The 24655-nt window shown below is 50.6% G+C and overlaps 4 protein-coding genes across 4 annotated transcripts; all 4 read left to right on the top strand.

The window, feature by feature from the left end:
* Positions 1 to 764: 764 nt before the first annotated feature.
* On the top strand, positions 765 to 1754 carry LOC135302338 (mas-related G-protein coupled receptor member H-like). The gene has a single exon (XM_064422708.1). It carries the CDS (start codon positions 765 to 767, stop codon positions 1752 to 1754), a length of 990 nt encoding a protein of 329 aa, XP_064278778.1.
* Positions 1755 to 2909: 1155 nt separating this feature from the next.
* On the top strand, positions 2910 to 13974 carry LOC135302337 (uncharacterized). The gene is made up of 3 exons (XM_064422707.1): positions 2910 to 2930; positions 4135 to 6377; positions 6624 to 13974. The coding sequence occupies exons 1-2, from the start codon at positions 2910 to 2912 to the stop codon at positions 4828 to 4830; spliced, it is 717 nt and encodes a 238-aa protein (XP_064278777.1). The 3' UTR covers positions 4831 to 6377; positions 6624 to 13974.
* On the top strand, positions 6734 to 16449 carry LOC135302336 (mas-related G-protein coupled receptor member D-like). Its single transcript, XM_064422706.1, has 3 exons — positions 6734 to 7017; positions 15016 to 15067; positions 15763 to 16449. The coding sequence occupies exons 1-3, from the start codon at positions 6734 to 6736 to the stop codon at positions 16447 to 16449; spliced, it is 1023 nt and encodes a 340-aa protein (XP_064278776.1).
* Positions 16450 to 17872: 1423 nt separating this feature from the next.
* On the top strand, positions 17873 to 21455 carry LOC135303742 (mas-related G-protein coupled receptor member H-like). The gene has a single exon (XM_064425857.1). It carries the CDS (start codon positions 17981 to 17983, stop codon positions 18899 to 18901), a length of 921 nt encoding a protein of 306 aa, XP_064281927.1. The 5' UTR covers positions 17873 to 17980; the 3' UTR covers positions 18902 to 21455.
* The last annotated feature ends 3200 nt before the right edge of the window (positions 21456 to 24655 follow it).

Raw genomic sequence — 24655 nt, 5'->3', positions numbered from 1 at the left:
TGTTGGCATCTCATGAGGTCTGGAATTTCTGAGGGATTCAGAAAACCCAGCAGTAGCTGAATGGATCATAGTGGAGTCCTCCTTCCATGGACAGGATGTGCCCTAACCAGAGTAGGGTTTGACCCAGGATTCCCAGCACCTGAAGGGACATAACACTATCTGTGCTATCCTTTCATTTTCATTGTTTTAGATCCTGTAAATGATGTTTAAAATTCGAAAGTCGGAGTGCCTGCATTAATGGGATCATAACAGATCAGCAGCGCCTCATTAAGAACTGGGGGAAGGAGAGGAAGGCAACGACATGGCCACCTCCTCCTGATAAGATCTGTGTCCCTGGGACATGTGAGGGGAAGCTGTCACTGATGTGGGGAGATTGTGTGGGGAGCTCTGACCATGGGATGTGATCTCTGGGCCAGGGGCTGCACCCAGGCACGAGGGCTGAGGCTGAAGCAGAGCCAGTGGATCCAGCAGCCATCCCCAAATCCTTTCCCCTCGTGCTGCTGTGTCAGCGCTGTTCCTACTGGAGGTAGGAGTGCAGGGATGGCCTGGTGGGAGATTCCTGTCTAGGGTCAGGGCTGGAGGGCTGGGAGCCTGTCCTGGGCATGGCAGGGGTGGGGGTTCTTCCTGGGGCTGGCATGGGGCTGTGTGGACAGATGGGAAATGCTGGGAGTGCTGATGTCCCCTGTTTCCCTCTGGTTCCCCATCTGTCCCTAGGAGGCGGTGGGAAAGGGAGCAGGCAGCTGCTGGGAGCAGGATCATTCAGCATGGAGGAGAACAGCACAACAAACCTCACCCTGAACAACACCGCTTATGGAGCTCTGGATTGGGAGGAAATGATCAGATTGAAATGCTCCAGCATTCCCTACAGCCTGATTGCCTTTGCAGGGGTGTGCCTGGGGATTTCCCTCTGTGGGCTGGCGGGGAATGGAGTGGTCTTGTGGTTCCTGGGCTTCCACACAAAGCAGAGCCCTTTCACTGTCTACATCCTAAATCTGGCTGTTGCTGACTTCTCCCTGCTCCTCCTGTTCCTCCTGCTTCTGTTGGCTTTTCTGTCCGTAGTGGCATTTTGCACATCTTTGATTCCTTTTATTCATCACTATCGGCATTTTGTGTTTGCCCTTGGGTTCCTGTGCCACCTGTTTGACCTGAGCAGCCTGGGGCTGCTGGCAGCCCTCAGCGTGGAGCGCTGCGTCTCCGTCCTCTGCCCCATCTGGTACCGCTGCCGCCGCCCCCGGCACCTCTCGGGCGTCGTCAGCGGGGCCCTCTGGGCCCTCGCCGGCGTTTTTGTTTCCTCCCTCTACCTCACCTACACCTACACGGAGGACTCTGAGACCGTCCTTGCAGGTGTGGCCCTCGCCATTTCCGTGGCTTTTTCCCTCATGATGTTGGTTTCCAACCTGTTCCTGTTCCTCAAGCTGCGCTGTGGCTCCCGGAGGCGGCAGCCAGGGAAGCTCTTTGTGGCCATCCTGCTCAACATCCTGCTGTTCTTCGCCTTTGCCATCCCTTTCTGCGTGGAGGTTTTCCTCAATCTCCCTGATTCTGGTGATTTATTCCCAGAAGACCCCTCTTTTTTGCTGGCACTGCTGAACTGCACCCTCAACCCGGTGATTTACGTGCTGGTGGGGAGCTGCCGGCGGCGCCGCTTCCAGCGCTCCGTCAGAGTGGCTCTGCGGAGCGTGTTTGAGGAGAAAGCCGGGAGCGACGAGGGGAGCCACGGCCCTGGGGACACTGTGGTGGAGGTGACAGCTCTGTGAGGCACTTCTGGACATGTGGCTCCAGGAGATGTTGCACTCAGAGACAGCAAAATGTACGGAAGCACATGGCTCTGAGCTCAGTCCTGTTCCTATATTCCCCTTGGAATGACTTTCATTGTCTTGGCCCCCAGGAATAAACTCTCATGTACTGATCTTTTTCATTTTGTTACTACCCCTAAATCAGATTTGTATTTTTTCCTTTTGTTTCTTTTCAATGTGGTAACTCCTGCCCCAGATTTTCTTGAATAAACAACATCACGGCTTTGCTGCAGAGCTTGTCCCTGGGAAACAGCATCAGAAACTGGCTCATTTCCCTAGTTTTTCTCATTCTAAAGCCTCTGGATTGTCTGTGAGGAGGGCAGGTACCTGTCTCACACCAGAACTCTTCCTAAGGCGGGTGTCTGCATTGTCTGCAATGAGCCATGTGTTGACAGTTCCAAGAGCTCCTCATTCCTTCTAGGAAAAGCAGTTTGTCTCTGTGTCAGGTTCCTCTTGACAACCCTAATCCTCAAATCTTGTCTTTGAACAGGCTCAAATCGCCACCTTGCATTCCACTGGTGAACTTTTAGGATTCTGCAGGACAAAATCGATGATTTCTGGTTCAAATCTAATTTTGCCACTTGTATACAACAATTTCAGTGGTACTGGACATTCACCACACAGTTTCCAAGAGGATTCACAGAATAATAAATTCTGTGCATGAGCTGGAGCACACAGCAGAGAGATGATTTAGGATTTCAGCAATGTCATTCCTTCTGAGAAGAGGCAAATCCATGCTGCTCTCTTGGCTTTAATCCTTAGAAAGTTGCAGGTTTCCTCTGAGTCATCTTCCACACTCCCTCGGCATTCAGTCAGCAGTCTACATTGAATTCCAAAGAATTCCTAGAAAGCTGTGTTAAGATGATTCCTACCCAGGCTGACAGGTACCTCAGGGATCTGGGATGCTCCTCCTGGTATCTTCTGGCCCTGGGACCAGAACTGTGCCCTCTCTTCCCTGCTAACACCACATTTGTGTCTCCAGCTATGGAATCTCACATCTCCCACCAGCCCAATCCTTTCAAGGGCAAACACCTCATGATCCAGGAGCTAAAGGGGCTCCAGGAGAGGTGGAGACAGGACTTTGGACATGGGCATGGAGTGACAGGACAAGGGGGAATGGCTTCCCACTGCCAGAGGGTGGGGTCACATTGGATATTGGGAAGAAATCCTTCCCTGTAAGGGTGGTGAGGCCCTGGCACAGGTTGGCCTGAGGGCTGAGATCAGATACAAACAAACACAAGTTCTCCCATGTCTGAGGAGGATGAGTTCTAATGAGGGGCTGGAAAGGGAATCGCAGCACCCCAAAATCTGATCTCTATAGCTTTCATTGCCTCATCAAGGGGATTGGCAGTAATTAGGGTGGGCTCTAAGGGCAGATGACCTGGCTGCAAGCAACTGAGTGCTGTCCTTCCTTTGGGCTATGTAAGCCTGTGGTAGGATGACAAAAATGTGAATTCTTGTCTCAGTTGTGGTGCTTTGGGCACAGGTTTTGTCAAAGATGTCAGAACTCTTTCCAGAACAGGAGCTCTTTCTGAGAAGCACTCACATGCCTCAACAGCACTGCCAGCATTGCCAGCACTCCAGTGCAACCAGTGCCACCTGCATCCCTCTGCTGCTGGAGGGCCACTGACCCCTCAGAGAAGAGAAACAAGGAGTTGTAGAAACCTTTTGAGAGAGGGAAAGCAGTCGGAGAATGAGATATTCTGCAGGGAAGGAATGTTTCTAATCAAAAGGAAATGAGGAGCCATTTGCAAAATATGTCATTTGGAGGTTTTGACAAAGCCAGTTCCTTTGTGACAAAGAAAAAAAAAAACAAGATAAATACCTCTGAGGGAGTGGAGCTCTGACGTATCCAAAGTTGCAAACAACTTCCATCTGCCCTATGACCCCATCAAGCCTTGCAAGCAGTACTGGGATAGGGAACAGAGATCAGCTGGCAAGACGGGAGTGGGGAGCTCCTGGTGATCTGGGCACTTTCTCCTTCATGTCACTGACCTGCCAGGAGCCGCTTTAGGACATGGATCCCAAAGGAGCAAGAGGGAGCAGGAAGCGCCGCTGATCTGCACAGACCCCTTTGCCTGCTGCTGCCCCACAGGGAACAGGTCAGTGGAATGGTTTCCTTCCTCCCTACCCCACCTTCCTCTCCTGCAGCAGCTGCTCTCTTCCTGCCACCCTCTCCCGGAGACTGCAGTGCCCTCCCCAGCTCCCCCCTCCTCTGCCCTGCACTTCCCTTCTGCATTCCCTGCTGAACTGCCCAACACTCCCACCTCCCTATCCCACCCCATCATTCCCACCCCCCTCCTCCCCGGCACATCTCACTCCTGAATCCTTCCCACTGCAGGGAGCTGCTGAGGAGCTGCATGGTCCATCCCTGGATTCTCCAAGCACTGACTGCCCATCCAGTCTGACCACAGCCAGGAGCCACATCCCACTGCCTGCCCAGTGTCCATCCATGGAGGTGACCACCGTGTCTCCACCTCCTGCCTCACTCATTGAAGGAGATGATCTGTGTGAGGCAGATGTCACCACCGTGGCCATACACAGTGTGACACTGCTCATCTGCCTCTGTGGGCTGGCTGGGAATGGGGCTGTCATCGGCCTCCTCAGAGTGAAAAATGGTAACTATCGCATCTTCAACCTGGCTGTTGCCGACTTCCTCTTCCTTCTCTTCACGGTCCCCTCGGCCCTTCTCTTCCTGGTGGAGGACGTGTCCTGCTCTCCTATCATGCCCCTGCTGTACCTGAATTTCTTTTTCCAGTTGTCAGTGGTCTCCTACTACTGGGGGTTATTCCAGCTGATTCCCATCAGCAATGTGCAGTATATGTACAAGTTCTGCAAGCTCTGCTGCCACTGGGACCTGCCTGAGCGCCTGTGGTTGGTGGTGAAAAGTGTCCAATACTGGGCCTTCTTTGCTCTCTTCACTGTCATTCTCACGGTGACATTCCTGTGCCCCTCAAAAGAGCAGAAGCACTGCTGGGCAGCTCTCATCTCCATGTACGCCGTCATCCTGCTCCACTTTGCTGCACAATTGACTTAATTAAGGCCAAGTGGGGCTCCCAGCAGCAGCAGCCCCAGAGGCGTGACATCGTTATCCACATCACTGCGTTCTTAACTCTCGTCCTCAGCTTCTGCCATTTCCTGCAGCAGCTCGGTTATATTGTTGTGCCATCCCAGTTTTTTTTCCTGCTCGCCAGCATCAACAGCAGCATCAAACCCTTTGTCTACTTCTTGGTGGGGAGTTGGAGGACAGATAACTCCATGGGGAGATCCTGGAGGTCCAGCTCCATGGCGAGCTGCGGGAAGCACTGCACAGTGGGGGCCCTCAGAGATTCCCTCCAGAGGGTCTTTGAGAAGCAGAAAGAAAAAAATTACCACAGCGATGACGCTACCAGGGACACAGTGGTCTGAGCCTGCTGATCCCTTCCACCACTTTGGTGAAGGACTTTAGCACAGAGGCTGAGGGTTTCCTTGAGTCACCTGAGAAATAAATATCCACACGTATCACTCTCCCTGTGGTGGTGAATTCCTGCAGGAGCATTGCCTTGGGTGATTGTTGTGGGCTGCTCTGCAGGGAGCACATTGGAGCATGGCTTTCCTCCTCCCTCCTGGATCCACATGGCTCCAAGCAGTGCAGCTGGGCTCAGTGCTGTTCCCCAGCTCTATTCCCCATGGAATGACCCTCATGGCATCGGCCCCAGGGACTGAACTCCATCTCCTTTGGCTCAGCAGATGAGTTTCATGGTGTTTCCATGGATCTCTTCCCTGCACTGTATCATGTTTAATCCCTGGGGACACACCCAGCACGGGGTGGCAGTGATTTCCCAAATCCCTGCGGGGCTGGTGCCTCTCGATGGCAGGAGCGGGGCTGGGATCACAAGGAGCATCTGTCATTTTTTTTGAAGTTTTTTTTAAGCTTTGGAGTTTTTCTAACGTGAGTACTGTGTTCATGTTGAAAGCTGTAATGCTGATCTCTGACCACTGCGGGGAGTCCAAGCCCGAAGCGCTGCACAAGCTCCGGGAGGGCGGGACGGAGGAGGAGCTGTGTTGGAAAAGCGGAACATGTGGGGGATGGATTACCAGGGGAGTGGCTTAGCAAGCGGGTAGAAAGCCTTTTACGATTTTGGGCAGTGTGCCTCTGGCCGTGCCTCTGGCTGCGAGTGGGCACCGAGCACTGTTCCTTTTACTTTGTCCCTTGTTATAGTTTAATCAACTTCTAAAAATTTTCAGAAGCAAGGTGTCGTCTGTCACAACAAAGAAAAAGACCACTTGATTCGCAGGGAAAATTAAAAAAAAAATCAAGATCAATAACTCAGAGGCTGTTGAACTCTGTGGAAGCCAAAAATGTAAAACCACTTCCAATTGCTCTGTGACTGCACCGAGCCTTGCGAAACAGCGGGACCGGGCACGGAGAGGATCCAGAAGCACGGGTATGGGGAGCTCCTGGTGATCTGGGCACTTTCTCCTTCATGTCACTGACCTGCCAGGAGCCGCTTTAGGACATGGATCCCAAAGGAGCAAGAGGGACCAGGAAGTGCCGCTGATCTGCACAGACCCCTTTGCCTGCTGCTGCCCCACAGGGAACAGGTCAGTGGAATGGTTTCCTTCCTCCCTACCCCACCTTCCTATCCTGCAGCAGCTGCTCTCTTCCTGCCACCCTCTCCCAGTGACCGCAGTGCCCTCCCCAGCTCCCTCCTCCTCTGCTCTGAGCTTTGCTTCTGCATTCCCTGCTGAACAGCCCAACTTTAATGCCTCCCTCTCCCAATCCACAATTTCTTCTGCACTCCTCCCCTGCACATCTCACTCCTCCCCTCTGAATCCTTCTCACTGCAGGGACTGCTGAGGAACTGCATGGTCCATCCCTGGATTCTCCAAGCACTGACTGCCCATCCAGTCTGACCACAGCCAGGAGCCACATCCCACTGCCTGCCCAGTGTCCATCCATGGAGGTGACCACCGTGTCCCCACATCCTGCCTCACTCATTGAAGGAGATGATCTGTGTGAGGCAGACATCACCACCGTGGCCGTAGACTGTGTGACACTGCTCATCTGCCTCTGTGGGCTGGCTGGGAACGGGGCTGTCATCGGCCTCCTCAGAGTAAAAAATGGTAACTATCGCATCTTCAACCTGGCTGTTGCCGACTTCCTCTTCCTTCTCTTCACAGTCCCCTCGGCCCTGCTCTTCCTGGTGGAGGACGTGTCCTGCTCTCCTATCATGCCCCTGATGTACCTGAATTTCTTTTTCCAGTTGTCAGTGGTCTCCTATGGCCCCCAGGGCAGAAGCCCAGCGGGGAGGCCGGTTGTCCAGGATAGCTCACGGAGGGTCCAGGATCGCCCAGCGGGGGTTCAGGCAGCCCAGGCAGCTATAGTGATTTGCAGCTCAGCTCTTTAGTGATTTCAGCTCTTTCAGCATGCCTGGGGCCGTCACCCTGGGTATAGCCGCAGCAGACGCAGAGAGAGAGGAGCAGCGCTGTATGGGTTCCGCAGGGTTCTTTATTGGGGTCCCCGCGAAGGTTCCAGGGACAGCTCTCCTCTGCCGAACCGGGCAGAGCTAGGGGTTTTTATACCTTATAGGGGGATTGAAAACTGTCCAATAGTAAGGGTCAGGGGAAAAAGTGGCCTATGGATCTACAGAGAGATAACAGGGTCCGAAAGGCGGAAGAGAGGGTCTTCTAAACCCTTAGTCATGCTGACTTGGTATTTCCTAGCTCAGGCTTCTGTTCTCCAGGGCCTTGCAGGCCTTGTGCCTGCTACAACTCCACTTTCTGTATTTAGAAAAAAGGCGTTCCCTATGGTTTTTTTAAAACAGTGGACAAGGCATGAGAACATAAGTAACACGATGACAATTACAAGAAAAATCCACAAGATTCCCTTAACCAAAGATGCAACCCATCCCGTTAATCCCCATTGACCAAAGAGGTCATTGACCCAGTCTGGGGTCTGTTCTACTTTTAAGTCCTTCACAAGTCCCTTCAGTTTCTGGATGTTGGCGTGGATGGATTCCGAGCGTGAAGAAAGATTGAAGCAGCACATCCCTTCGAAGTCCTCGCAGCCATGTCCGTGGGCAAGCAGCAGGAAGTCAATCGCTGCTCGATTTTGGAGTGAGGCGTGTCTTGTGGTTTCTTCTTCCTTTAAGAGATCGCTCAGGGCAGCAGAAGTAGCGTTAGCTTGCTTACTGAGCCAGCACCCAAGGTGATTTATGTCACCCAGGGCCTTAGCTGCAGCTACCCATGGTAGGAATATAGAGACTGCTATCTTTTTAGGTTTGTTCCAATTGTATAATTTGGGATCGCAATTTTCATCAAATGCTGTGTAGGATCTTTTGTGGCGTTTTAACTCGCTCTCTTTTTTCCAATTGTGCAACAAGGTGATATTTGGAGTAAGGGTGGAAAGTTTTCCTAGGGTACAGGGACCTCCCTGGAGTCGTGAGGGGATTCCAGCCCATACTCTGTCACCACAGATGAGAAACGTTCCCTTGGGTAGAATTTTGGGATGGAGAGAGGACACAGAGATCACACGAGCAGTGTAATTACACCAATCGTGAGGGTTGTAGGCTTTGTTAATTGGTGATATGTCTTTTCGGTATGTGTTTTTGTTCAGATCAATTTCAGGCAAATTATTCTTTGGACGTCTAAAGTAAAATTTGACACAGAAGGTGGCCTTAGAAGACCCTAATAGATCCAATTCTTGAGGTTCCTCAAGAGCATTGGGCAGTATTTTTGTCCACTGGTCCCAAGTTTCTACCTGGTGGGGTCTCTTACCTGTGGTGCGGAGAAGCTCTGAATTATAGGCTGGCCAATCATCGGCTACAAAAGGAATTCCTACTAGACATGTGGAAAGTGGGTTATCAACGCTCCCCATGGATAAGCACATGTTATCCTGTTTTAATGTTCTTGCTAAGGTTACCCAGACATTATGGCTCGGCTGTGGGCCGATCCAACCGACGGCACATGGCACGGTGAGGAACATCCAGGCAGCAGTGAGGACAGCGCCAACGGAGATATTTTTCATCTTTGGGCAGGAGTGGGGCTTCTGATAGGGAATATAAGCTAAACTTGTTATTTTTATGGTAGGAGAGGAGGGTTAGGGTTCCTTTCTTGTTCCTTTCCTCTGTTCCTCCCACCTCCCCCCTTTATTTTTTAGTTTTTTACTGTTTTTTGTTTTTGTTTTTTTCTATGGTGCTAAGGGTGGGGGAGTGGGTAAAAGTTAGAGGCTTTTGGTAAGGGTTGATAAAAGGGATAATAGGGTTTCTTAGGGTAAAAAGGGTAATAACATCTAATTCAAAGAACAGTTTTGTTTTCAGGCTGTGCCTGGTCTAGGGCTTGATGCCACAGAATGTTGTTCAGCTTTCTGGTTTGTCTGCTGCTGTGTGATGGGACAGTCGTCTCCTCCACCTGTGGATGTTTGGCGACGTCTTCGTCTCCAGGCCGAGCTGGTCTGGTTTTGAGGAGGTCTTGTGTTTGACTCAGGAGGATTCTTGTCACTGCTTGTGGAAGTGGTATTTGCAGTGCCTAGGTATGGTTTTATGTTTTTCCCTGGGTACCATCTTGGACCAGATGGTAGCAGAACACACGCGTATCCTCTTCCCCACGTGATGAGTTCGAAAGGTCCAGAGACTTTATGTGTTTCTGGGTCCTTTACCAGCACAGGTGGTTTCTCTGTGAGCTTTGCTTGGGTGGTATTTGCAAAGTGGCGAAGTATTGGTGGATCAGGCTCTGAGGTTGTACAGTTCAGGAAGTTGATGACATAGAGAGCCTTGCAAAGTCTTTCAACTGGAGAGGTGATTTTTGTTCCTCTCTGTTGCTGATTGAGGACTCTTTTGAGAGTTTGGTGTGTCCTTTCCACGATGGATTGTCCTGTGGGGTTTGCAGGTATACCTGTCTTGTGTTGTATTCCCCACTCACTGAAGAACTCTTTTAACTTACGAGAGGTATAGGCAGGTCCATTGTCTGTTTTGATCTCCTTTGGTACTCCCAGGGTTGCAAATGCGAGGAGAAAATGTTTTATGGTGTGCTGCGCAGTTTCTCCTGTATGTGTTGATGCAAATACTGCTCCTGAGAACGTATCAACCGATACATGCACGTACTTTGACCTTCCAAAAGGTGCAAAGTGGGTTACATCTGTCTGCCACAGCTGGCAGCTGTTTAAACCTCGGGGATTGACTCCTGTCCCCATAGATGGTATTTGGTAGTTTTGACAGTTTGGGCATGTGGCAACAATAGCTTTTGCCTGATCTTTTGAAAGCTTGAACATTCTGATAAGGGCAGGCACATTTTGATGAAAAAATGAGTGTGATAACTTTGCCTGGGCAAAGATGTTAGGGACATTAGCAGTCTCTATTGCCATGGCTAAGGTGTCTGCTTTCCTGTTCCCTTCTGCAATGAAACCTGGGAGGTCAGTGTGTGACCTCACATGCATTATATAGTAAGGTTGTTTTCTGTGGGAAATTAAGCGTGTTAATGTGGAAATCAATTGGTATAACTTTGGATTGGAAACCTCTTTGAGAAGAGCATGTTCTGCTCTCATAGCTATGCCAGCAACATAAGCTGAATCTGTGACCAGATTAAAAGGTTCGTCTTTGAATTTCTCAAAGGCTCTGACAACAGCTGCTAACTCCGCAATCTGTGGAGATCCCTCCACTATTTTTATGTCAGATTCCCAATTTTGGGTTTTAGGGTCCCTCCATGTCATTACCGACTTGTGGGATGACCCTGAGCCATCTGTAAAGACGGTTAGAGCTTTGAGAGGTGTCCTACTTTGGACTAATTTTGGGGTCAGATGAAATGTCACGTCACGATTAAAAAGCTTATGTTTTGGGATATGCACTGAAATTTGGCCTGTATAGCTATCTAAGGCGTACTGGAGACTCTCATTGGTCTGGAGCAAATGCTCCAGGTCCCCAGTGGTCATTGGCAAATATATGCATGTGAACTCACACCCTGCAAGGGAACGGAGGCGAGTTCTAGCCTTTTTTATTAAATGTGCCATAATTTCTTGGAAGGTGGTAATGGTTTTTGTGGGTTGGTTATTTGTAAAGATCCACTCCAGGATTAGTAGAGGGTCTCGAAGTTGAGTGTCCCATTGGAAAATCAGTCCATAGAACCTAGGTGCTTTTCCCAGAATGACGAACTGGAAAGGCAGGCTGGGCTCGAAGCGATGGGCTTTGCGTGAAGACAGGGCTTCTTGGACCTTGGTGATGGCATCTCGGGCCTCTGGTGTTAGAGTGCATGGAGAGTCCAGATTCTCCTTGCCCCGAAGAAGGCTGAACAGTGGAGCGAGGTCCTCTGTTGTAATTCCTAGCAGTGGACGTACCCAGTTGATGGATCCGCACAGACTGTGCAAGTCTCTCAGGGTTTTTGGGTCGTCTCGGATGGCGAGCTGCTGGGGTACGATGGTCCTTTCCCGGATCTGGAGTCCAAGGTAAGTCCATGGGTTGGTGTACTGTATTTTGTCCTCACGGATCTCAAATCCTGCCTTTTCTATGGTTTCAATAGTCCTTTTAACCGCTTTGTCCAAGTACGTTTTTTCTGGTGCACAGACCAGGATATCGTCCATATAGTGATGGATGATCGCATTCGGGAATAGGTTCCGAACAGGAGACAGGATGTGAGCAACATACCACTGGCATATACTTGGACTGCACTTTAGTCCTTGTGGAAGAAAACGCCAATGATATCTTTTGAGTGGAGCCTCTCTGTTAAGAGAGGGAACGGAGAAAGCAAACCGTGGAGCGTCCTGGGGATGCAGCGGGATGCTGAAGAAACAGTCTTTAATATCAATGATAGCAAGTGTCCAGTCTCTAGGCAGCATCGATGGTGAGGGCAGGCCAGGCTGAAGGGGACCCATGTCCTCGATGACCTCGTTGATTTTGCGAAGATCGTGGAGGAGCCTCCACCTGTCCGTTCCAGGCTTTTGTAGTACGAAGACTGGAGAATTCCAAGGGCTGGTGGTCTCTACGATGTGGCCTTTGGCGAGCTGTTCATCCACAAGGGCATGTAGTGCGCGCAGTTTGACTTTAGAGAGGGGCCACTGCTCGATCCAGATCGGGTTATGGCATTTCCAGGTGAGACGAGGAGTGTCTGGCAGTGCGCGCTCCTCAGTGGCCCCAATTAGAAATCCGGACTGGGAATACGTAGGGAGGCTCCCCACTGACATAAAATGTCCCGTCCATACAAGGTGATGGGGGCCCTTACCACAAATGGGCGGATGGTTGCCAACTTGCCTTCAGGCCCTTCGACGAGGATGTTGTTCTTGCTCCGCATGGAAACTGTAGCTCCACCGATCCCTGTAATCATGCCTGCCACAGGCTGTAGCTCCCAGTGTGCTGGCCATTCTGAGCGGGCGATGATGGTCACGTCTGCACCGGTGTCCAGCATCCCTGGTAGGTGGAACTTCTCTCCTCTGCAGGTAAGACCGCACTCGATGACAGGCTTACTCGGTCCCACAACTTGTATCCACATTGCTGTGGGGTTGAGAGGAAGCTGTTCCCTGTGATTCTTAGGGAGTAGAAAGGCCTGTGCAAATGAGGTACCCTTTGGAAGAAAATATGGTAAGTCTGTGCAGTACACCTGGACAAAGATTTCTTGTCCCGGGTGCACTGTTTGTACTTCTGGAACAACAAATATTTCCTTTGGGCTATGGAGAGAATCACCTATAATTAGGATGTTAGAAGGACCTCCTTTTGGCCCACGTTTGCCTGTGGGAACACGATAAACATTGTTATTTTTAAAGTCAATGGACAGTGCAGTTACCAGCTGACGGCGCGTTCCCTTTGGTATTGCTCCGTGTGTTGGATCCTCCTCATGTGGTCTGGAATCTCCTGGGATGGTGCGTGACTGGGTCTGGATGGCCTTTGATTTGATGTCCTTGCGTGGGGCCCCACCACGCTCCGATGGAAGTTTCCCGGACGCGGCTGATAGTACTGCTGATTCTGGGGCCTTTGGTAGAAATTGCGAGGGTGCCTGGGAGGTGACCTCTCTGGACAGTCCTTTATAAAATGTCCAAAATCTCCGCAGTGGTAGCAGCGGACCTGATCTTTAGAAGCTATTACTGCATATGCACTAGAAACTCCTTCTGCAACACCCTTAGTAACTGCTTGGGCCACTGTGTCGTCAGTGGACAGGTGACGTGTGCAGCTTTCCAGCATTTGCTCTATGGTAGGTTCTGTGTCCATGGGTAAGGCTCTCAGAATTGTTTTACATTTTTCATTCGCATTACTCATGGCAAGTTTACACAACAGTTCTTTTCTTGCCTCTGTGCTCTCTATCTGTTTTTCCAGAGCATCCTTAATTCTATCCACAAATTTGATAAAGCTTTCATCTATTCCTTGTTTGATAGTAGAAAAATGTTGGGTAGGGGTAGAATCATCTGGGGTGAGAAGTAGGGAGGTTTTTGCTGCTATAGCCACGTCTTGTAATGTTGCCTTAGGTAAAGTATCAGCTTGGTCAGAGGGTTTCTGCAAATCCCCTTCACCAGCCAGCTGTTCGAGTGTAAAATTTGGCTTATCAGCATCTGCAGCATAGTTATCTGATAATGTTTTTAATTGCTTTTTCCAATGCCTTTCCCAAAGCATGTACTCGGCGGGAGAAAGGAGGCACTGGGCAATATTTTTAATATCGTGGGGTACCAGAACATGTGCTGAGAATGTAGCTTCTAGGAAATTTCTAAAAATATGTGAACTTCTACCATGTTCTGTGGCTGTATTTCTTAATTGCACAAGTTCTTTATTTGTAATAGGTTCCCATGTCTTTCTATTAGTGGCACCTCCTTTTTTCCCCTTCTTATATTCTACTGGAAAGGCAGTAATTCTCTGAGCTAATTGCCAGTCCCCTGCCTGTGTGGCTTCCATTTTTATTTTTGCCCAAGGATCTACATATTCTATTTCCAAATCAGAATCGCTGTCACTGCTGTCATCAGATGACGAGAAGTGAGAGCTATCAGGCCTTGCCTTATGTTTCTTATGGCTGGCTGGAGCTGCATTTGGCAGAGGTGCATGTGGCTGGACAGGGTATAAGGCAGCACATGGCAGTACGTGGCTACACGTGGCACATGGCGGGGTGGCCGTGCAATGCGTGATACAGCATGCACAGGACTGGGGGGCGTGGGGAGGGGGGGCAGAACTGAGGGAAGTCTGGGGGGTCCCGACCGGGGGCTGCGGAGCGTGGGTATGGGGTTGCGCAGCGAGGGTATGGGGGCAGGGGGTATGCGGGATGTAGGAGGCGGCGGGACTGAGGGAGGGTGCGGCGGGCACGATTCCGGCGGCAGGCAAAAGCGCGGTGGTGGGGGGGGGCACGGGTGCGCAGGCGGGCTGATCCCCTGCCGCAGCAGGGATGATGCCGGGGGCAGGGAAAGACGCGATGGTAGCGGGGGGGGCGAGGGCGGGGGAGGGAGTGGGGGCGGACGCGGCAGGGACAGGAGGGACGGCAAGGGGGGTGGGGGTGGCCCCAGTAGGGTCGGGGGGAGCAGGGGGAGGGGTGGGGTTTGGGTCAGTCCCGGCGGGAACTGGCGCAGATGCTCTCGGAGATAACGCAGAGCAGGGAGGCGCGCAGGATGTGGCTCCCGAGGGGAAGGCGGGGGGGAAGAGGGGGTGGGCAGGGGCCGTGGGCGCCCTGGGGTCGGGTGGTTGCGGCGCAGATGGCGGGACCCTAGGACCCAGCGGAGTGCTGGATTCCAGGGTGGAGGGGGTGTTATCTCCTCCATTAGCATTTGAAATAGGCGCTTCTGTTAAGTGAGATAAGAACTTTTCGTTTCGTTCGACAGAAGTTAGCCCTGAGGCTAAAATCTTTTTGTTAGTTTTTTCTACAGCTTTAGTAATAGCGTGAAACATAGGTAAAAACTGAGTTACAGAAAAGTCTTGGTTAGTTTGAAACTTATATATCGTGGTCCCAATTGTATCCCAAAAGGAGTCTAAGGTAATAGTCTGTGTATTAGTATCTGGGAAGTGGCAGAGAATCCATTTTATAAAACGTTTCAGGTTAGTTTTTGAAAGGTTACCTTTAGAAAAAGAAAAGTTGTTAGAAGATAGGATTTCTAGGATTAGGGAATATAAATCTCTCTCGTTCTGGGATCGTTTACTAAGCTTTGATCCCATTTTTCAGTTCCCGCCAGCAGAAAAAAGAGAAAAAAAAGAAAAAACCCAAAAAAAAAGGACCCAAGGAAAAATATTTTTGCGCGCAAGAGAGGCTGTGTTAAACTTACACTTTTTCAGCCTGTTGTGGGTCAAAGTTCTGCTGGGGGTCGGCTGCTCGTCAGCCTCCACGAACACTCGTGTGCTCAGGTATCGGGGTGCGGGTCGGCTGACCTCCTGTCCAGGAGAGTCCTTCTAAAACGGAGAGCTTCTCCTTCCAGGATCTCTGGCGAGCGGAGGCAGTGACAATTTCACGAGGAAATGCTGCTCCTCTGAAATGCCAGGTCCGGCATTCAGTTCCGCGGCCAGGCTATCGCGGCGGTTCAGATGTCGGCCCAGGGGCCCCCCGCTGTTCGGGCGTCCCTGTTCGGAGCGCCAGCTATGGCCCCCAGGGCAGAAGCCCAGCGGGGAGGCCGGTTGTCCAGGATAGCTCACGGAGGGTCCAGGATCGCCCAGCGGGGGTTCAGGCAGCCCAGGCAGCTATAGTGATTTGCAGCTCAGCTCTTTAGTGATTTCAGCTCTTTCAGCATGCCTGGGGCCGTCACCCTGGGTATAGCCGCAGCAGACGCAGAGAGAGAGGAGCAGCGCTGTATGGGTTCCGCAGGGTTCTTTATTGGGGTCCCCGCGAAGGTTCCAGGGACAGCTCTCCTCTGCCGAACCGGGCAGAGCTAGGGGTTTTTATACCTTATAGGGGGATTGAAAACTGTCCAATAGTAAGGGTCAGGGGAAAAAGTGGCCTATGGATCTACAGAGAGATAACAGGGTCCGAAAGGCGGAAGAGAGGGTCTTCTAAACCCTTAGTCATGCTGACTTGGTATTTCCTAGCTCAGGCTTCTGTTCTCCAGGGCCTTGCAGGCCTTGTGCCTGCTACAGTCTCCTACTACTGGGGGTTATTCCAGCTGATTCCCATCAGCAATGTGCAGTATATGTACAAGTTCTGCAAGCTCTGCTGCCACTGGGACCTGCCTGAGCGCCTGTGGTTGGTGGTGAAAAGTGTCCAATACTGGGCCTTCTTTGCTCTCTTCACTGTCATTCTCACGGTGACATTCCTGTGCCCCTCAAAAGAGCAGAAGCACTGCTGGGCAGCTCTCATCTCCATGTACGCCGTCATCCTGCTCCACTTTGCTGCACCCCTGCTCATTTCTTGCACAATTGACTTAATTAAGGCCAAGTGGGGCTCCCAGCAGCAGCAGCCCCAGAGGCGTGACATCGTTATCCACATCGCTGCGTCCTTAACTCTCGTCCTCAGCTTCTGCCATTTCCTGCAGCAGCTCGGTTATATTGTTGTGCCATCCCAGTTTTTTTTCCTGCTCGCCAGCATCAACAGCAGCATCAAACCCTTTGTCTACTTCTTGGTGGGGAGTTGGAGGACAGATAACTCCATGGGGAGATCCTGGAGGTCCAGCTCCATGGCGAGCTGCGGGAAGCACTGCACAGTGGGGGCCCTCAGAGATTCCCTCCAGAGGGTCTTTGAGAAGCAGAAAGAAAAAAATTACCACAGCGATGACGCTACCAGGGACACAGTGGTCTGAGCCTGCTGATCCCTTCCACCACTTTGGTGAAGGACTTTAGCACAGAGGCTGAGGGTTTCCTTGAGTCACCAGATTAATAAATATCCACACGTATCACTCTCCCTGTGGTGGTGAATTCCTGCAGGAGCATTGCCTTGGGTGATTGTTGTGGGCTGCTCTGCAGGGAGCACATTGGAGCATGGCTTTCCTCCTCCCTCCTGGATCCACAAGGCTCCAAGCAGTGCAGCTGGGCTCAGTGCTGTTCCCCAGCTCTATTCTCCATGGAATGACCCTCATGGCCTCGGCCCCAGGGAGTGAACTCCATCTCCTTTGGCTCAGCAGATGAGTTTCATGGTGTTTCCATGGATCTCTTCCCTGCACTGTATCATGTTTAATCCCTGGGGACACACCCAGCATGGGGTAGCAGTGATTTCCCAAATCCCTGCGGGGCTGGTGCCTCTCGATGGCAGGAGAGGAGTTGGGATCACAGGCAACATCTGTCATTTTTTGGAAGTTTTTTTAAGCTTTGGAGTTTTTCTAGAACGAGTACTGTGTTCCTGTAGAAAGCTGTAATGCTGATCTCTGACCACTGCGGGGAGTCCAAGCCCGAAGCGCTGCACAAGCTCCGGGAGGGCGGGACGGAGGAGGAGCTGTGTTGGAAAAGTGGAACATGTGGGGGATGGATTACCAGGGGAGTGGCTTAGCAAGCGGGTAGAAAGCCTTTTACGATTTTGGGCAGTGTGCCTCTGGCCGTGCCTCTGGCTGCGAGTGGGCACCGAGCACTGTTCCTTTTACCTTGTCCCTTGTTATAGTTTAATAAACTTCTAAAAATTTTAAGAAGCGAGGTGTCGTCTGTCACAACAAAGAAAAAGACCACTTGATTCACAGGGAAAATTAAAAAAAAAATCAAGATCAATAACTCAGAGGCTGTTGAACTCTGTGGAAGCCAAAAATGTAAAACCACTTCCGATTGCTCTGTGACTGCACCGAGCCTTGCGAAAGAGCGGGACCGGGCACGGAGAGGAGCCAGCAGGATGGGTATGGGAAGCTCCTGGTGATCTGGGCACTTTCTCCTTCATGTCACTGACCTGCCAGGAGCCGCTTTAGGACACGGATCCCAAAGGAGCAAGAGGGACCAGGAAGTGCCGCTGATCTGCACAGACCCCTTTGCCTGCTGCTGCCCCACAGGGAACAGGTCAGTGGAATGGTTTCCTTCCTCCCTACCCCACCTTCCTATCCTGCAGCAGCTGCTCTCTTCCTGCCACCCTCTCCCAGTGACCGCAGTGCCCTCCCCAGCTCCCTCCTCCCCTGCCCTGAGCTTTGCTTCTGCATTCCCTGCTGAACAGCCCAACACTCCCACCTCCTTCTCCCAATCCACAATTTCCACTGCCCTCCTCCCCTGCACATCTCACTCCTCCCCTCTGAATCCTTCCCACTGCAGGGAGCTGCTGAGGAGCCACATGGTCCATCCCTGGATTCTCCAAGCACTGACTGCCCATCCACTCTGACCACAGCCAGGAGCCACATCCCACTGTCTGCCCAGCGTCCATCCATGGAGATGACCACAGTGTCCTCATCGGCCATCTCACCCACCAAAGCAGATGATCTGTGTGAGACAGATGTCACCAAGGTGGCCATACACAGTGTGACTCTGCTCATCTGCCTCTGTGGGCTGGCTGGGAACGGGGCTGTCATCGGCCTCCTCAACCTGAAAATCCCCAGCTATGGCATCTTTGACCTGGCTGTTGCCGATTCCCTCTTCCTCCTCTTTGCGGTCCCCTCCGCCCTCGCCTTCCTGGTGGAGGACGTGTCCTGCTCTCCCATCCTGCCCCTGCTGTACCTGCGTTTCCTTTTCCAGCTGTCAGTGGTCTCCTGCTACTGGGGGCTGTTCCGGCTGATGCTCAACAGCAATGTGCAGTACGTGTACAAGCTCTGGAAGCTCTGCTGGCACTCCGACCTTCCTGAAAGGCTGGTGTGGGTGGTGGACAGTGTCCAATATTCTGCCTTCTTTGCTCTCTTTGCTGTCATTCCTGCAGTGACATTCCTGTGCCCATCACACGAGCAGCAGCACTGTGGTGTGCCCCTCATCTCCATGTTCACCCTCATCCTGCTCCTCTTTGTTGCACCCGTAATCATTTCCAGCACAATTGACTTCATTAAGTCCAAGTGGGGCTCCCAGCAGCAGCAACCCAAGAGGCGCGACATCGTTGTCATCCTCACTCTGCTCCTCACTCTCCTCCTCAGTTTCTGCAATTTCCTGCAGCAGATTGGTTACGTCCTTTTGTCATCCCAGGCTGTGTTCCTGCTCACCTGCCTGCACAGCAGCATCAAACCCTTCATCTACTTCTTGGCAGGGAGGTGCAGAAGACCCTTCTCCGTAACGTCTCTCTGGCTCTCCCTCCAGAGAGTCTTTGAGGAGCCAAAAGAAAAAACTGACCACAGCGATGATTCCTCCACAGACACAGAGGTCTGAGCCTGTTGATCCCTTCCACTGCTCTGCTGAAGGACCCCAGCACAGAGACTGAGGGTTTCCTTGAGTCGCCTGACGAATAAATATCCACAGGATCACCCTCCCTGTGGTGGTGTATTCCTGCAGGAGAAGGGAGCATGGGCATTGCCTTGGGTGATTGTTGTGGGATGCTCTGCAGGGAGCACATTGGAGCATGGCTTTCCTCCTCCCCCCTGGATCCGCAAGGCTCCAAGCAGTGCAGCTGGGCTCAGTGCTGTTCCACAGCTCTATTCCCCATGGAATGACCCTCATGGCCTCGGCCCCAGGGAATGAACTCCATCTCCTCTGGCTCAGCAGATGAGTTTCATGGTGCTTTCAGGGACCTCTTGCCTGCAAAGCATGGGACACCTTAATCCCTGGGGACACACCCAGCACAGGGTGGCAGTGATTTCCCAAATCCCTGCAGGTCTGGTGCCTCTGGATGGCAGGAGAGGGGCTGGGATCACACACAGCATCCTTCCCCTTCTGTCCGGCAGAGCCAGCCCTGCATTCCCAGCTGATGGGAAGGGACACCAGGTAGGGCTGCAGAGCTGGGGACGGACAGCAACATTCCCTTGTCCTTTCAGTGGGAATTTGTCACATTCTTTAATTCCAGAATTTAATCCTTCTGAGTAAAGTGCAGGGTCGATAGTGAACTCCACTGAACTCCTGTGCCTGTACCAGAAAGTACATGGAGGATGGAAATCCCCATCAGCAGATGCTTGGACCATTTAATTGCACAGAAATTAGGGGGTTCTGCTCCTCTTCTGCAGAATGGGGCCATCCATCCTCTGGTTCCCCAGCATCAGTGTCCAGGGAAGCCCTTGACCACCTCCATCCTGAACCTGGCCACCCTCAGGAGGAGCTGAACAGCGACTGCACAGCAGCTTCAGCCACAGGCGAGGCTGTGCAGATCTTTGTCATTCTGTAACTACCTCTCCATCAGATTTGGATTCATGGTTTTTATTTATTTCCACTGTGGTAGTCCCAGCCTCTGAATTTGTTGAATAAACAACAACCAGGCTTCACTGCAGAGCCTGTGCCTGTAAAACAGTGTCCAAAATGGCTCATTTCCTTATTTTATCCCATTCTAAAGCCTCTGGCTTGTCTGTGAGCAGGGCAGGTGCTTGTCACATACCTGAGCCCTTCCTAAGGCACGTGCCTGCAGTGGCTGGGATGATGTTGGCAGTGCCAAGAGCTCCTCAATCCTCCGGAGAGACCTGGGCAGCAGCCACCTCTCTTACTCTGGGGAAGTTGTCCCTCCTTTTCCCACTGCCTTAAATCCAGGGGAAAGCAACGTGCCACTGCTTCTGGAAAGGGAAGTGAAAGTGAAAGCTGTTAGTTGTGAGTCAGACTTGGAGATACACATGAAGTTAAACAGCTAAGGAGCATTTATTAACAGAGTTGTTAATTATTAACAAAAGAAAGAGACTTTGATATCTGAGAGGGTTTTTCTCTCCCTGTCTCCTGTTTTCCTGTCCATTGGAGAGCAGAAGCTTTTCAGGGTACAACCTGTTATCCAGGGAAGAACAACTCAGCCTGGGGGTTGCTCCCAAGGCAAGTGCAGGAGGATCATGATCCTCCAATGGACTTTTTCAACTTCCCAGAACCTGCCTTGTCTCCTGGGTCACCCAGACCACTCCCTACCTGAGCTTCCTTTCAAAAGAGCAAAGACGTCAAAGCAAGAGGTTTCCTGGCTGTCCCTGCCCATGGCAGAAGGAGAGATGGAATGAGATGATCTCTAAGGTTCCTTCCAACCCAAACCATTCCAAGAGGATTTCTCACATCATTCAGCATCCACGCCAGGCAGGAGTTCCCCTGCTGCACCCAGCACCAGCCTGACAGAGCTCAAGGAGAATTTGAACAATACTTTCAGGCACAGGCTGGGATTGTTGGGATGTCCTGTGCAGGGCCAGGAGCTGAACTCCATGGTCCTTGTGGGTCCCTTCCAACTCAGGATATTTTATGGCTCTCTTTTATGATGCCTCTCTTTCATGATGATTCCACTGTGTTGTCCCTATGCCCTGGCTCTGGCACATCCTCAAAAGCCCTCTGGAAGGCAACACTAACAGAGGGGCTGAATTCCTTTGCACAGCTCCCAGCCAGGAAGTAAATCACAGGCTGGGCACTGCTGTTGGCCCATGAGCCAGAGCACAGCTCTGCTCCCACCACTGCACACAGGCACAGAGCAACACAGAGCAACGCTGCACCCCAAACGTGGCTTTCCCATCTTTTCCCACCCACAGCTTCCATGTGAAGCAGCACAGGGACGGGTGAGGGACAGGACAGAAGGCAAGTAGGGTGTGGGAGCCTGGTCTGTGAAATAAATGGGCAGGAGATCTTTCTCCTTTTTAATGCCTTTATTAAGAAGAATCAGCTCAGGAGGGGAGAAATCGACGGGTTGCGCCCTCGCCGCCGTTGCTCCCAGGCGTGGCGCGTGGCACGACGGAGGAAGATGATGCAGCTTTGTCCACTGGTCTGCAGACAGAACTGGGGACTCTGTCCTCACGGGAGAGTCGTTGAGTCCTTAGTTTGTGTGTTTAAAAACCCCGGGGGGGGGGGGTCTCTTTAATCAGTTTCTTTTAGGTTAGGGTGAGAAAATAAAAAGGTCCAAGCAGGTACGGGACAATGCTCCCATCCTTAGACGTCACTTAAGTCACTTGTTGGCTCGTGATTTTAGGGGTTTTTCTTGTAAAAACTGTAAAACTATAAAAACCCAAGGTGCACTGCATTTCTTATTTGCATACTGGCTCCGATGTCACTCCTATTTTCTTTATCTCGGAGGGTCTGTCCTGGCAAGTGGCCAGCATCAGGGAAACAATCAGTTAATCACCCGCCATCAACGGGTGCTTAAGGGCTTTTCTTCGGCAGCGAAACCAAAGGAGTCTGACCCGGTCTGACTTGGTTTTTTTAACTCTGAAACTTAAAAAAAAAATACAACTTTCTATTCATAACAGTCTGGTGTGCCTGGCACAAAAGCCAGGGAGATACCTCCTTCCTGGCTGTGGAAACAACATTGCTGGAGGATGAAAACAATTGGAGAAGGAGAGGATTGCCCATGGAGATACCAGAAAACAAATGGCTTTGGGATGGATGTGACGTGGACTCTCTGGTGTCAGTTGATATCACTGAGCTGCTGGAGTCCTTCAGCAGGACACTCAATTCAATATTCCCTCCAGTTTCCCACAGTATTTATAGCTTTTCATTCCCTACAGACCTCAATTGTGCCCCCAAAATTAATAACCAGGTTCTATCCTGTGCTAGGTTTGGTTTGTGAATTTGATATCTTTTTTTATTTTGAAATTTTTTAGTTAATGTAGTGTAGGTATTCATAAAATCAGAGAGTTTTGGAAAAGCTGCAAAGGCAGGCCTCAGAGACAACAGAACTGCGATTAGAGCTAGGCAGTAGCCATAAAATAATGTAAATTATTTTACAGAAAAATTATGTAAAAAGTAGAAAAGTAAGGACAAATGGATCAATAGTCTGTGTATTAGCACTTGTCTAGAATAACTCCCTAAGCTGCAGAAAAGTATATATTGGAAAATATTAGGAAGTTCTAAGCTTAATAATAGAGCTCTGTGCATTGTGTTTGAAGGATTGCAAACAGGTATTGCATTTGAAATAAGCAAGCATTATTTTAACTGAAGGTAGGTGTGCTTATAGTGATTAGATGGAACTACTGTCAATATGCTTCTGCTTTGTGTGATTGTCAAAAAACTTATAAAGTAATTTGTAGCATTAAGTTCTTGGTCTGCTGCCTGAGATGTGAGCTGATGGCATCCTCCCATTGTCATAACCATGTAATGAGACTGAGCCTGGAAAATAAAACAGCCCAAGGCACGTTCCTAGCAGTCCCATCCCATTCGTGATTTGTACTTAGTCCCTGGCCGGCGATAACCTACTAATGAGTGTGCTGGGTTTAGTGTTGGTTAGTCACTAGGGTATTCACTTCTTGTTGAGATGTAGGATTAGAAGAAAGGTAAAGTAGGTTTAAAACTTTAAAAGGGTATAAAGAAAAAAATATTAAATGTTATTAAAAGGAAGAGTAATAAGAATCAGAATTAAACTTTCAGAACACTTCTCCTTAAATTTTCTTTCTTACTAACAATGTAAAGAAACCAAACTTACAATTTTAGTCAGTTTACTCCTTCTAGAATAGTTTTTCTTTAGTTCACATGGGGAGAGAAGTTCTCTCGTTAATATTATGGAGACTTCTCTACAAGAAAAATACCTCTCTTGTGGTTCTTTTTTTTTTTTAATGAGTAGTAGATATTCAGGGAAATCTCTTATTTTTACAAGTTTTTTTCACAGTTGTGTTTATGGATTATGTTAACATATGGAGTACTGTTTTAAAGATTAGTTGCTTAAATGAAAAAATTCTCGTTATCTGACTTTAAAATCATCTCCATCTCTAGGAATAGAGATATTTTTTCTTTTTTTTTTTCTGTTGGAACAGAACTAATATTCTCTCGTTCTCTGTTCAAACTTCTCATAGGATCACAGCTGCTTTTAACATCTGCTTCCTTTGGTATGGAGGCTTTTGTTCGATATTAATTTGAACTCTTAATCTCTTCATGTTTCCATGTGTTATAAGGAAACAGAGTCTTTTCTTTATAACTTTACAAGAGGATTTTGGCCTTAAGACCAAGGTATCTCCTTATCTCTCCCGACGGGGACTTAACTGTTCCTTTACTGACGTTGATGTTTTTATGTTGGTTTTCTACATGCTTCTATCTTGTTCCTTTCTCCCACTCGAGGGGGGACTGAAGTACTGAACGAGCTAATATCTTGCCTAAGGCTTGTAGATGGTCAGGCCGGGCTCGGTGTTTTGGGGAGCTGGGACACAGGGGAGGAGCTGATGGCGAATCTCCGGCCGGGGCTGTTCTGGGGCCCGGCCCTGCACGGGCTCAGGCTAAGGCAGAGGCCAGGCTCAGCAAGATGTGACAGCCACAGGCACGGCTCAGCTCAGCACGGGCTCTGCGGCCTCCCCGGCCCGGCCTGGCAGTGCCGGGGGAGGCCGGGCCTGGCGGAGCCCCGGGCAGGGAGCCCGGCCCCGGGCCCAGCGGGGTTAGCTCTGTACCGGCCAGAAGAGAAAGAGCTTTCCCGAGGTTTTGCATCTTTAACTTGTGTTTGTCACAGAGGCGTATACAGCTGTCCCAGCCGCTCTACAGACTGTCAGTTACACAGAAACTGACACCACTTCTGTAGGTGCCTCCCGTGCAAAACGAGAAGAGTCTGACCTTGTTTCCTCTCGAATCCTGGAGAAGTTCCCCACAGGGCACTCACCTCACCTCCCACACTCCAGCTGCTGTCCCTGGGGTGGGATGTTCAGGAGGTTCCCTGGAATGGTCAAGCCTCAACTTGTCCCCCCTCTTTTTCCTGGGGAGGGTCCTTAGGACCCTGCAATACAAATGTCCTGTTAAACTTTCATTTCTGGTTCGAATCTAGTTTTACCACTTCTGTGTAACAACTTGGCACTCAACCTTCACTACACGGTTTCCAAGAGGATTCATGCAATAATAAATTCTGTGCATGAGCTGGAGAACAGTCACACAGCAGAAGGATGATTTAGGATTTCAGCAATGTCATTTCTTCTGAGAAGAGGCAAATCCATACTGCTGTCTTGGCCTTAATCCTTAGAAAGTTGCAGGTTTCCTCTGAGTCATCATCTGCACGCCGTCGGGAGGCAGCAGCCTACAATGAATTCCAAGGAATGCCTAGAAAGCTGAGGTGAGATG

The sequence above is a fragment of the Passer domesticus genome, chromosome 6 (genome assembly GCF_036417665.1).
Source record: "Passer domesticus isolate bPasDom1 chromosome 6, bPasDom1.hap1, whole genome shotgun sequence".
In the NCBI taxonomy this organism is placed as follows: Eukaryota; Metazoa; Chordata; class Aves; order Passeriformes; family Passeridae; genus Passer; species Passer domesticus.
Note: the sequence above shows the minus strand (reverse complement) of the source record. Positions and strands in the feature narration are given on the sequence as shown.

Bases quoted from the DNA above. Each gene is read 5' to 3' on its own strand.
- LOC135302336 (XM_064422706.1), top strand. From the start codon at position 6,734: ATGGAGGTGACCACCGTGTCCCCACATCCTGCCTCACTCATTGAAGGA. The intron at 7,018-15,015 runs GTACCTGAATTT...TGTGGGTCAAAG, and splicing joins TCTCCTATCATGCCCCTGAT to TTCTGCTGGGGGTCGGCTGC. The intron at 15,068-15,762 runs GTATCGGGGTGC...TCTGTTCTCCAG, and splicing joins ACGAACACTCGTGTGCTCAG to GGCCTTGCAGGCCTTGTGCC.
- LOC135303742 (XM_064425857.1), top strand. From the start codon at position 17,981: ATGGAGATGACCACAGTGTCCTCATCGGCCATCTCACCCACCAAAGCA.
- LOC135302337 (XM_064422707.1), top strand. From the start codon at position 2,910: ATGGCTTCCCACTGCCAGAGG. The intron at 2,931-4,134 runs GTGGGGTCACAT...TTCCCACTGCAG, and splicing joins TGGCTTCCCACTGCCAGAGG to GGAGCTGCTGAGGAGCTGCA.
- LOC135302338 (XM_064422708.1), top strand. From the start codon at position 765: ATGGAGGAGAACAGCACAACAAACCTCACCCTGAACAACACCGCTTAT.